Source organism: Haliotis rubra, unplaced genomic scaffold (assembly GCF_003918875.1).
Source record: "Haliotis rubra isolate DU_JTF1 unplaced genomic scaffold, ASM391887v1 Scf370, whole genome shotgun sequence".
NCBI lineage: Eukaryota > Metazoa > Mollusca > Gastropoda > Lepetellida > Haliotidae > Haliotis > Haliotis rubra.
In genome coordinates, this window is record NW_025767047.1 from 990,364 (window position 1) to 1,004,196 (window position 13,833).

At 40.3% G+C, this 13,833-nt stretch overlaps 1 protein-coding gene across 1 annotated transcript in view; it reads left to right on the forward strand.

Moving 5' to 3' along the window:
* LOC124285924 (sulfotransferase 1B1-like) overlaps nt 1-11,092 on the forward strand; it is a 61,103-nt gene extending 50,011 nt beyond the window's left edge. The window contains exons 5-6 of the mRNA XM_046722200.1: nt 1,167-1,344; nt 10,249-11,092. Coding sequence (XP_046578156.1) covers nt 1,167-1,344; nt 10,249-10,403 — 333 coding nt within the window. The 3' untranslated portion in view covers nt 10,404-11,092. The remainder of the gene's footprint in view (nt 1-1,166; nt 1,345-10,248) is intronic.
* Nucleotides 11,093-13,833: the final 2,741 nt, after the last annotated feature.

A 13,833-nucleotide genomic window follows, 5' to 3' on the forward strand; every position in this document is an offset into this window, starting at 1 on the left:
ACTTGCTTATGAAAGGTACCCTTTAAACTGTGCTAGTCACAAGCGCCCTTTTGCATTTATGCGATTTCTTTTGTTATCACTGTTGAAATGAAACTCAATACAATCATTATAAGTCGTTATGTCTCTAATATTTGTTTCAATTTCTTTGCAGATCCATATAATATAGGTGACCCTTCAATACTTGCGCTGAGTATATTTAGTGTCAGTAGATTTGAAATTCTGTAGCTGATCTCAATATACTGAGACACTGTCATTGCGACTGACATACTGAGGCAGTTCACAAGACATGCTGAGTTAGGTTTTACAGATGCATGTTTTCATAACATCAGAGAAGTAGATGACGAAAGAGACTTGCCATCATGTGACACTGGATCTGCCTCACACAATAAGATTCCATGGAGATGTACAATTTCCTATGTGATGGAGTAAATTAAACTGCAAATATTGATCTAGTTTGAAGAATAAACACTGCTAAGTGTTGTCTATTTGTACACTGATACAATTACCGTGCATGTCTTTAAGCAAAGAAAATTTATTGGAATGGAATTAAAAGACAAAAGTGAGGTCCATGCTCCCCTAAAAAAAAAAGAGACATAAGTAGGCTAGGAACCTATTCATCATCACTCATCTCACATTGTCAGATGTCACCATGACAAAGAGGTATGGTGATAAGTGTATCATGGTATGCATCTCAGCAAACTCCTGTTCATTGTATTAAAAATCTCATTTCAAAACTTTTTTGACAAGACATGAAATGAAATGCATTGATAAGAAAGTTTGGCATTGTATGTAAATCAGACAACACCGCTTTGGCATCAATTAAACATAAATCAAAAATAATATTTCCAAATAATGTTTTCAAAATTGACCCTGTCCCTTATTATTATGTGGTTATTTTTCTCCAAAATTATACAATAAAAGATACAAGGAAAGCTCCTACTTTATGTAATATTTAGGATATTGGTACAAGGTTTGATCAAAGGGGTACTCAAAATGGTGTATAACATTTTACAATTCTTTACTTAGTAAGTTTCAATTGACTGTCAATTGTTGTATCTCTCCCACTAGCCGTTGTCTTATCTCTCCTACCAGCTATTGTCATATCTCTCCCACCAGCGATTGTCATATCTCTCCCACTACTGACTGTTGTATTTTTTTGTTTTCAGGACCCAGTCGGTGAAATAAAGCGCTTAGCTGACTTCCTAGAAGTGAATGTGGCTGAACATGTGATAAATGACATTACCAAAAACACAAAGTTCAGTACTATGAAAGCTGCAAAAGAACAACTTGAGAACAAGCTGGTGCCCTATTACAAATGTGGAAAAGAAATTATGTACAGGAAAGGTGAGGGGATTGTTTTAACATTTCAGATTGCTGTGTAGCCACAATCTTACTTGTGGGATGGTGCTTTAACTTAGTGTATCAATAGTTATCTCATGCAACACATTGAGTTTTGACAGAGTATTCACATTAGATTACATTTCTTATTTATGTTCTACGATTGCATTACCTATTCCAATGATCTTTAGCTTAGCATACAGAAAGCAGATATATAAGATACATACCTGTAAAACATAGATAACTTTAATGTGAGATACTGCTTGTAAGACAACCAGGAGTGAGCGAAGGAAGAAGTGTATGTAAAAGGAAGTAGAAGAAATTGAGATCAGTCAATTCAGTCAACTCTCAGTAGGAGTGTGGTATGTCCAGTAACATAGGACTCTCAGTACGAGTGTGGTATGTCCAGTAACATAGGACTCTCAGTAAGAGTATGGTATAGTGGTATGTCCAGTAACATAGGACTCTCAGTAGGAGCATGGTATGTCCAGTAACATAGGACTCTCATTAGGAGCATGGTATGTCCTGTAACATAGGACTCCCAGTAGGAGTGTGGTATGTGCAGTAACATAGGACTCTCAGTAAGAGTATGGTATAGTGGTATGTCCAGTAACAAAGGACTCTCAGTAAGAGTGTGGTATGTCCAGTAACGTAGGACTCTCAGTAGGAGTGTGGTATGTCCAGTAACATAGGACTCTCAGTAGAAGTGTGGTATGTCCAGTAACATAGGACTCTCAGTAGGAGCATGGTGTAGTGGTATGTGCAGTAATATAGGACTCTCAGTAAGAGTGTGGTATGTCCAGTAACATAGGGCGCTCAGTAGGAGCATGGTATGTCCAGTAACATAGGACTCTCAGTAGGAGCATGGTATGTCCAGTAACATAGGACTCTCAGTAGGAGTGTGGTATGTCCAGTAACATAGGACGCTCAGTAGGCGTGTGGTATGTCCAGTAACATAGGACTCTCTGTAGGAGTGTGGTATGTCCAGTAACATAGGATTCTCAGTAGGAGTGTGGTATGTCCAGTAACATAGGACTCTCAGTAGGAGTGTGGTATGTCCAGTAACATAGGACTCTCAGTAGGAGTGTGGTATGTCCAGTAACATAGGACTCTCAGTAAGAGTATGGTATAGTGGTATGTCCAGTAACATAGGACTCTCAGTAGGAGTGTGGTATGTCCAGTAACGTAGGACTCTCAGTAGGAGTGTGGTATGTCCAGTAACATAGGACTCTCAGTAGTGAGTGTGGTATGTCCAGTAGTGTGGTAACATAGGACTCTCAGTAGGAGCGTGGTATGTCCAGTAACATAGGACTCTCAGTAAGAGTGTGGTATGTCCAGTAACATAGGACTCTCAGTAGGAGCATGGTATGTCCAGTAACATAGGACTCTCAGTAGGAGTGTGGTATGTCCAGTAACATAGGACTCTCAGTAGGAGTGTGGTATGTCCAGTAACATAGGACTCTCAGTAGGAGTGTGGTATGTCCAGTAACATAGGACTCTCTGTAGGAGTGTGGTATGTCCAGTAACATAGGACTCTCAGTAGGAGCTGTGGTATGTCCAGTAACATAGGACTCTCAGTAAGAGTTTGGTATGTCCAGTAACATAGGACTCTCAGTAAGAGTGTGGTATGTCCAGTAACATAGGACTCTCAGTAGGAGTGTGGTATGTCCAGTAACATAGGACTCTCAGTAGGAGCATGGTATGTCCAGTAACATAGGACTCTCAGTAGGAGTGTGGTATGTCCAGTAACATAGGACTCTCAGTAGGAGTGTGGTATGTGGTAACATAGTCTCCGGCTATGTCCAGTAGGTATAGTGGTATGTCCAGTAACATAGGACTCTCAGTAAGAGTGTGGTATGTCCAGTAACATAGGACTCTCAGTAGGAGCGTGGAGTGTGTGGTATGTCCAGTAACATAGGACTCTCAGCAGGAGCATGGTATGTCCAGTAACATAGGACTCTCAGTAAGAGTGTGGTATGTCCAGTAACATAGGACTCTCAGTAGGAGTGTGGTATGTCCAGTAACATAGGACTCTCAGTAGGAGCATGGTATAGTGGTATGTCCAGTAACATAGGACTCTCAGTAAGAGTGTGGTATGTCCAGTAACATAGGACTCTCAGGAGGAGCATGGTATGTCCAGGAACATAGGACTCTCAGTAGGAGTGTGGTATGTCCAGTAACATAGGACTCTCAGTAGGAGTGTGGTATGTCCAGTAACATAGGACTCTCATTAGGAGTGTGGTATGTCCAGTAACATAGGACTCTCAGTAGGAGCATGGTATGAGTAACATGGTATAGTGGTATGTCCATAGTGGTAACATAGGACTCTCAGTAGAGTGGTGTGGTATGTCCAGTAACATAGGACTCTCAGTTAGACATAGGACTCTCAGTGTGGTATGTCCAGTAACATAGGACTCTCAGTAAGAGTGTGGTATGTCCAGTAACATAGGACTCTCAGTAGGACCATTGTATAGTGGTATGTCCAGTAACATAGGACTCTCAGTAAGAGTGTGGTATGTCCAGTAACATAGGACTCTCAGTAGGAGTGTGGTATCCAGTAGGACTCTCTAGTAGGTGTGGTGGTATAGTGGTATGTCCATAGGACTCTCAGTGTGGTATGTCCAGTAACATAGGACTCTCAGTAAGAGTATGGTATGTCCAGTAACATAGGACTCTCAGTAAGAGTGTGTGGTATGTCCAGTAACATAGGACTCTCAGTAAGAGTGTGGTATGTCCAGTAACATAGGACTCTCTCAGTAGGAGCATGGTATGTCCGGTCCAGTAACATAGGACATAGGACCTCAGTAGGAGTGTGGTATGTCCAGTAACATAGGACTCCCAGTAGGAGTGTGGTATGTCCAGTAACATAGGACTCTCAGTAGGAGAGTGTATGGTATGTCCAGTAACATAGGACTCTCAGTAGGAGATGGTATAGTGGTATGTCCAGTATGTCCAGTAACATAGGACTCTCAGTAAGAGTGTGGTATGTCCAGTAACATAGGACTCTTAGTAGAGTGTGGTATGTCAGTAGGAGCATGGTATAGTGGTGTCCAGGAAAAATGTCCAGTAACATAGGACTCTCAGTAAGAGTGTGGTATGTCCAGTAACATAGGACTCCCCAGTAGGAGTGTGGTATGTCCAGTAACATAGGACTCTCAGTAAGAGTGTGGTATGTCCAGTAACATAGGACTCTCAGTAAGTAAGAGTGTGGTATGTCCAGTAACATAGGACTCTCAGTAAGAGTGTGGTATGTCCAGTAACATAGGACTCTCAGTAAAAGTGTGGTATGTCCAGTAAACATAGGACTCTCTTTATGTCCAGGACCATTCAGTAAAGTGGTATGTCCAGTAACATAGGACTCTCAGTAAGAGTGTGGTATGTCCAGTAACATAGGACTCTCAGTAGGAGTGTGGTATGTCCCAGGACTCTCAGGAGTGTGGTATGTCCAGTATGTCCAGTAACATATGGACATAGGACTCTCTAGTAGATGTGGTATGTCCAGTAACATAGGACTCTCAGTAGGGAGTGTGGTATGTCCAGTAACATAGGACTCTCAGTAAGAGTTAAGTGGTATGTCCAGTAACATAGGACTCTCAGTAGGAGTAGTGGCATGTCCAGTAACATAGGACTCTCAGTAGTAGGTGTGTGGTATGTCCAGTAACATAGGACTCTCAGTAGGCATGGGTATAGTGGTATGTCCAGTAACATAGGACTCTCAGTAAGAGTGTGGTATGTCCAGTAACATAGGACTCCCAGTAAGAGTGTGGTATGTCCAGTAACATAGGACTCTCAGTAAGAGTGTGGTATGTCCAGTAACAGGACTCCTCAGGTGGTATGTCCAGCATAGGTCAGTATGTATGTCCAGTAACATAGGACTCTCAGTAGGAGTGTGGTATGTCCAGTAACATAGGACTCTCAGTAAGAGTGTGGTATGTCCAGTAACATAGGACTCTCAGTAGGAGCATGGTATAGTGGTATGTCCAGTAACATAGGACTCTCAGTAAGAGTGTGGTATGTCCAGTAACATAGGACTCTCAGTAGGCGTGTGGTATGTCCAGTAACATAGGACTCTCAGTAGGAGTGTGGTATGTCCAGTAACATAGGACTCTCAGTAAGGAGTGTGGTATGTCCAGTAACATAGGACTCTCAGTAGGAGTGTGGTATGTCCAGTAACATAGGACTGTCTCAGTAGGAGTGTGGTATGTCCAGTAACATAGGACTCTCTCCAGTAACATAGGAGCAGAGTGTGGTATGTCCAGTAACATAGGACTCTCAGTAGAGACCTCAGTGGTATGTCCAGTAACAGTAGGAGCATGGACTGTCCAGTAACATAGAGTGTGGTATGTCCAGTAACATAGGTCTCTCAGTAGGAGCATGGTATAGCGTCATGGTGGCAAATACTGTACAGCTTTGGACGCCAGTCGACCTTGAGGCGGTCTTGTCTCTTCTACCTTCAACCTTCTGGATATCAAAATATAGCTCATCCAATCAGCTTGGTCGTTAAACAAACCGTTTCCGCATTCCGGTTTTGGTTTATCGTGGATGATGAAAACAAGCATGGCATAAGCGATCTTCTAATACCGTACAAGGGAGACTAATATCGTAAATGAAATCTTCAAATACCGTACAGGGTATTTAATTCCGTACACCATATGCAGAGTGTGTCTTCACATTGCATTGTACTAAAACGAATGTGTAAGGTTTACGCATTTAATAGTTCTGGTGTTTATCAAATATCTTTTTACTGTATTCTGTTTGTTTCGCGAATTGTTTGCAGTTATTCAGTTCATTACCTGGTGCAAGTCCTATGATTTTGATGAATCAATCTTCAACTAGTCACTTGATATACAGTTGACAGTGAGGAAATAACTCGAGGTGTGTCTAGTGCAGATCTGTCATGTGAGACATCATTATTAACATTTAAAAAAGACAGCGCAATTGTTTTATTGTGTTTACCTAAACAAAGACAGTTATTGTGATAACGATGTTGGGATAAAATGGTCATTTTATCATATTTTATCATATTCCTCTCTTCAAAAGTTTAGACTCACTTGTTAAGCCATATTATTTTAACGGAATAAGTCACGGTGTTCCAATCGTTTACTGATTATGCATACTAATGATAAAGGTATTCTAAAACAAGCTGTAAAATTTAAAAGATCATTCACGAAAGATATAAGTGAGTCTACACTTTTGAAGAGAAGTATATTTGATTTAATCCACGACTGAAAACTCAATACTTTAAAAAATGCCATTACTTGCCATCCTTAAACCACAAAGAAGTTATATAACTCAAGATGCTTTTATTTATGTCATCTGAAAACTTCAATTAAAAAGGGAAGTTTCCTATTTACAATTTCTAAACTTGTAAAATAGGCTTCCGAAAAACAATACACCATGAACAACAACAGTTTCTTTTGGATTAAGTAAGCAACATGAGACGTTCAAATTATCGAATTGACCCAACAGAACGAAATGCACATCGTTGCTACTTTGAGAAAGTTAGTTTTTTTATGTTTTTATTAACTGTCCCTGTTTCTTTGTCTCTTCTTGTTTCTGTTTTTCTTCCCTTTTTTCAAGCTTTTGTTTTATTATCTCATCACTTGTAAGAATCCTGTGGGAAGTTAGTTTTCGGGTGTTGGGTTTTTGGGGTTGTTTCTTTTCTTCAATTTTTGGAATAGAAAATTCACGGACCACCTCATGTACTTCTGCCTCCACACTCATGCTCGTGCTTTCCATTTCAACAACAACATTACCAGTCTCGTCCATTGAAATTGGGACATCTCCTGTCAAAACAGAGAGAATGAACTCTTCCTTTGACAGGAGTGTAGCACCCTCAGGAATAGCTGCAACAGCTTCAGAAGGTGTGTCGACTCCAGTATCAGACGTCTCTGGAGCAGATGTAATGTCTTCTACTGGAGTCTTCAACCGGTGCTTTTCCATTTTCATCAGACGAGACAGAAAGTGGGCAATCAAACGGTTGACTTTGTGCATATGCAGTGGTTGGAATTGCCATTTTGTTCAAGGGGTGAATACCACACTTTCTGAACCCACTTTGAATATTCTGCGAGGTGAATGATGCCGCGTATGCCTGGATGAAAAGACGGGGCCACTCCCACTTGCTGACCATATTGGGGCTCTGGGCCATGAATTCAGTACAAATTCTGTTCCCGTTACGGCTTATGGGCCCGAATACCGTTTTGTCCAGAGGACAGAGGGTTTGTGTGTGGTGGCATCGCAAACAAAGTAATATCGTTAGTCTTCGCTTCAAGCAAGAGTTCAACAGTCTCGTGGCTGCTGTGACTGTCGAGGATGAGGAGTTGTGGTCTTCATGGGCCACAGTGGCGAAGGAAGTGGTTGGTAAACCACTGAACCCCCAGCACGTCTTCCATCTAGGCTTTACTCTGATAGGTGTACACAGCACCCTCTACTCCAGCACTTGTGTTATAAGCCTGCAAGCTTTTATTGGTTTTGCCCTTTACAATAGCCATGGGTGGAATGCTTTCTCCTGCAGCATTGATACATGCAAGGACAGTTACATTGTCTCTGCTGTTCCCAACGCGACCGGGTACATTTTTAACCCCACTTTCAGACAGCACTTTTGACGGCTTATGCGTGAGAGGAACGGTAGATTCGTCCATGTTCCAAACCTGCTGCGGTTTGTCCTGCAAATTTAGTTTTGCTATGGTCTCAGTTAAGGCATCGAAACAGTTGTCAACAACTACTTTATTGAGCATCCTGAGCATACCACACATCTTCTCAGAAATCCAGAGAGCCACCCCTTCCCAGGTACCCCGTTCCTGAAAGTGGATTTTAATTTTAGTTTTTTGCAGATTCTTGCAACTTTGATCAAGATGTTTTGGCGGGTAATACCGAAACCCCTGAGGCTTGCTTCTTTTACTGGATTGGCTATGGCTTGCTCCACCTCTCTTTGAAGCCTGTCGTAGAGACATCCTGTCTTAACGCTACTAATGGCCTCTTGTAATGCTAGCTCTGTGTATTGCCTTTTTTTCCCCATCTGAAATGAACATATAACAGAAGTTTTAATATTTCATCTAAACTCTAATATTTATTTCATTTATTTGTTAATATTCTCCAGTGCTTTCCAAAAGATACAAAATCAAAGCATAATCTCTGTCTTTTTACAAATCTCTTTCCTCAAAATTCTGCTCTAAACCCTTTAACACTTTCTTTGCAATGTACATCACAGGATACATGTCTTCGACATCAAACCAATAGCCGAACAGGTTACATAATGTCTTGCATATGGTGTGTCCATATACCGTATGATCCAATAATGTCACGATTGCAAGAAGGGTGACATGGGTTTCAGATGCATCCCCCTGAAAACTCATCATCTTCTTAAGAAAATAGCGAGCAAATGCCATAGATGGGTTTCCAACACCAAATACCTCGCGCAGACTGATGGAATTGAATATTGACATCTGGAAAGTGACAAAGAAAAACACTTTAAAAATATGTATTTAGCTTTGTTTTGGTTTTGGTAAAATAATCAATTCTACAAGTTTTTAAAAGACAGAAGTTATGCTTTTTACCAATTCAATTGCGTTACTTTTATTTTCTATCACTGAAAAATGGGTGTACAGTATTACATGCACTATGTTTATTGTGAGATAACATGGTCCTGTAAATATCGTACACTTTATTTTACACTGATTCAGAAAATATTTGTATGGTGTTGTTATTTGTTTTTTTAATTTTTATAAAGCTTAAGACATAATGAATCTCATTTCATATTTGTAAACATGATGTGTATTTTAAACATACCGCGATTGGATGTTGAAGTAGGTTGTTGCTAGGAGGCGTGGTTGGGCTTTCCGTGCAGAGATTCGAAGAGGAGCGCTCATGCGCAGGTTCACCCAGAGACAACCAATCACATCGTTGATAACAAAGGAGGTAACATATGGGTCTCAGTGTTAAAATAGACCGTGGGTTTTCCCAGATTACAAAACCATTGCGTTACGAACAGATAACAGACACACAATTTTTTATTCGATTTTTTATTCAACTGTACGGAATTAGGCGCCTGTACGGTATTTGCCACCCTGACTCTAGTGGTATGTCTGGTAAGATTAGACTCTCAGTAGCAGTGTGGTATGTCCAGTAATATATGACTCACTGACAGTGTCTATGTGTGTATGTGATATGTTCACTGTTTTGGGTATTACTGTGGTAGTCTAGTCAGTTATGTGTGATATGCATCAGTTGGTGATGTGATGATATCTGCATATACATTTGTTGCTGTGTTTACTTTACCTTTACTACTTCTGCATGTTGGCAGTTGCTGTAACTCATGTTTTCAGGTAAGCAAATGCTGTGTGTTCATGATATTGTATTTATTTTCCCAAATATGTCTATACTTTGCCTTAATGTTTCAGTTATTATGTTGATTAGAGCTCGGATATGTACCCAAGTACCTGGGTCATGTACATATTTTCACTACCTGGGACTTGAATATACTACCAGGACCCGTTTCATCATGTGACTGGTCATGTGCAAAGAGTGATACAATAGATCCAAGATAGATAACCGACAGTATATTGGTAGGCTTGACAGTGGCCTTGGGGCAATAAACATGTGTAGAGTTGTGTCCCTTGGGTGAGTTGGAATCACTTGATAATAGGAATGACTCCCAGACAGTAAGTGAGTAATGTTATGCATGTTAATCCAAAATTCATTTTTGAGTATACTTTTCTTTCAATGTAAGCAGAAGTCCAATTAAAATATTTAAGAAAAAAACTTTAATTTAAAGAACATATTTCTGTTCAGAGTAAAATTTGTAAGGAATTAAATTCATGTTAGTAAGGAAATTAACATTGCGATTGTGTAATGGTAATTGAAGTACCCAACTCATCCCAGCCTTAGTTATGATGTTGACTTTTGTTTCAGGTGAAGTTGGAGACTGGAAGCACTGGCTCAGTGGCTCCAAGAGCCAGGAGTTCGATGACTTTATCAACACCAAGCTTGAAGGAAGTCATTTCTCAGCTCTAGTTTCACCGGACAGGTATCCATGGCTTCGGATGAATAAGTTTGGTCAACTATAAACACTCAGTAACACAATTTCAACAGTAACTTCATTAGTTTCAGATAGATTTATGTTTCTGTCCAATACCATAGTCTGAACTCTCATGTTAGACCATGTTTTATTGTAAATGTTGGAGATCTACAATATAATAACACTGATCTCACTAAATCTCATGAATGAAAATTGCTATCCTCAGTCAGATCAAGGAGTCAAAATATAGACTGTAAGAAGAAGGTCACAGAGAGTCAGAAACTACAGAGACTCCAGACACAGAGCTCTGATACCAGATATTTTTACAAGGTAGACAAGGTCACAGAGAGTCAGACAGAGAGCTCTGATACCAGATATTTTTACAAGGTAGACAAGGTCACGGAGAGTCAGAAACTACAGAGACTCCAGACAGAGAGCTCTGATACCAGATATTTTTACAAGGTAGACAAGGTCACAGAGAGTCAGAAACTACAGAGACTCCAGACAGAGAGCTCTGATACCAGATATTTTTACAAGGTAGACAAGGTCACGGAGAGTCAGAAACTACAGAGACTCCAGACAGAGAGCTCTGATACCAGATATTTTTACAAGGTAGACAAGGTCACGGAGAGTCAGAAACTACAGAGACTCCAGACAGAGAGCTCTGATACCAGATATTTTTACAAGGTAGACAAGGTCACGGAGAGTCAGAAACTACAGAGACTCCAGACAGAGAGCTCTGATACCAGATATTTTACAAGGTAGACAAGGTCAATGGAGAGTCAGAAACTACAGAGACTCCAGACATAGAGAGCTCTGATACCAGATATTTTACAAGGTAGACAAGGTCACAGAGAGTCAGAAACTACAGAGACTCCAGACAGAGAGCTCTGATACCAGATATTTTTACAAGGTAGACAAGGTCACAGAGAGTCAGAAACTACAGAGACTCCAGACAGAGAGCTCTGATACCAGATATTTTTACAAGGTAGACAAGGTCACAGAGAGTCAGAAACTACAGAGACTCCAGACAGAGAGCTCTGATACCAGATATTTTTACAAGGTAGACAAGGTCATGGAGAGTCAGAAACTACAGAGACTCCAGACAGAGAGCTCTGATACCAGATATTTTTACAAGGTAGACAAGGTCACGGAGAGTCAGAAACTACAGAGACTCCAGACAGAGAGCTCTGATACCAGATATTTTTACAAGGTAGACAAGGTCACAGAGAGTCAGAAACTACAGAGACTCCAGACAGAGAGCTCTGATACCAGATATTTTTACAAGGTAGACAAGGTCACAGAGAGTCAGAAACTACAGAGACTCCAGACAGAGAGCTCTGATACCAGATATTTTACAAGGTAGACAAGGTCACAGAGAGTCAGAAACTACAGAGACTCCAGACAGAGAGCTCTGATACCAGATATTTTTACAAGGTAGACAAGGTCATGGAGAGTCAGAAACTACAGAGACTCCAGACAGAGAGCTCTGATACCAGATATTTTTACAAGGTAGACAAGGTCACAGAGAGTCAGAAACTACAGAGACTCCAGACAGAGAGCTCTGATACCAGATATTTTTACAAGGTAGACAAGGTCACGGAGAGTCAGAAACTACAGAGACTCCAGACAGAGAGCTCTGATACCAGATATTTTACAAGGTAGACAAGGTCACAGAGAGAGAGTCAGAAACTACAGAGACTCCAGACAGAGAGCTCTGATACCAGATATTTTACAAGGTAGACAAGGTCACAGAGAGTCAGAAACTACAGAGACTCCAGACAGAGAGCTCTGATACCAGATATTTTTACAAGGTAGACAAGGTCACAGAGAGTCAGAAACTACAGAGACTCCAGACAGAGAGCTCTGATACCAGATATTTTACAAGGTAGACAAGGTCACAGAGAGTCAGAAACTACAGAGACTCCAGACAGAGAGCTCTGATACCAGATATTTTACAAGGTAGACAAGGTCATGGAGAGTCAGAAACTACAGAGACTCCAGACAGAGAGCTCTGATACCAGATATTTTACAAGGTAGACAAGGTCACAAGAGTCACAGAGACTCCAGACAGAGAGATACCAGAAACTACAGACAACTCCAGACAGTCAGAAACTAGCTCTGATACCAGATATTTTTACAAGGTAGACAAGGTCATGGAGAGTCAGAAACTACAGAGACTCCAGACAGAGAGCTCTGATACCAGATATTTTTTACAAGGTAGACAAGGTCACATGGAGTCAGAAACTACAGAGACTCCAGACAGAGAGCTCTGATACCAGATATTTTTACAAGGTCAGACAAGGTCACAGCCTGAGAGTCAGAAACTACAGAGACTCCAGACAGAGAGCTCTGATACCAGATATTTTTTAGACAAGGTCAATGGAGTCAGAAACACAGAGACTCCAGACAGAGAGCCTGATCAGATATTTTTACAGAGACAAGGTCACGGAGAGTCAGAAACTACAGAGACTCCAGACAGAGAGCTCTGATACCAGATATTTTTACAAGGTAGACAAGGTCACAGAGAGTCAGAAACTACAGAGACTCCAGACAGAGAGCTCTGATACCAGATATTTTTACAAGGTAGACAAGGTCACAGAGTCAGAAACTACAGAGACTCCAGACAGAGAGCTCTGATACCAGATATTTGTCTTAGTGATAGAGGCTACTGGGAATATAGTACTATACTTATAGATGTTATTATATTATTACACTTATAGTCATGTTTTTACTTTACCATTCTGAAGGATCTTATAGTTACAATAATTCAATGTTATGGAGCATGTGGTAGATATTGGTAGTGTTGTAAATGAGTATCTATCTTTGTTAACTCTTTTCATGTATTATGATTTGTGTAAAAATTGTAATGATTTGTTGTTAGAATTGGCTTGGCTTGGCTTGGCGTGGCTTGCAGAATTATCTGAAACATTTAATGTTGGCCTCGTTGTTCGGGAAGGTTGTACATTATATTTGCACCTTTTTTTTCATTTTTCATCAATTAACTTGCATTGCAAATATATAACTGTGAAAACCTGTGATAACATAGAATATCTCCATACTTGGTAGTGATATTGTAGTGGTATCATGTACTCAGTCTAGTTTACAAAACCAGTCAGAAACCAACCAAATATTCATGTGGCATTTAAACAGAAATTATACTTGTACATTATACATGATGTATATATAGTATGCCCAGAAATTATTGAGAATTTAAGGAATATGTTTAATTGGATTTCTAGTATAATCAACTTTGACCAGCTATCAAGTGTTTGGTTTCATTCAAGAGAGACAACTCTGCTAATCCTTTGTCATTAGTTTGTGAAGAGTTATCCCCCTTTGTTTACTTGCTAGCCGACGACATTTTCAGTGATGCTCAGTATGGATGATTTAGAGAAGAGGAAGTTGATTTTAGAGAATTATATCAAGGACATCAGATCAGCTCAAGTGATTTCAAGTAGAACAGGCATCCCTTTGTC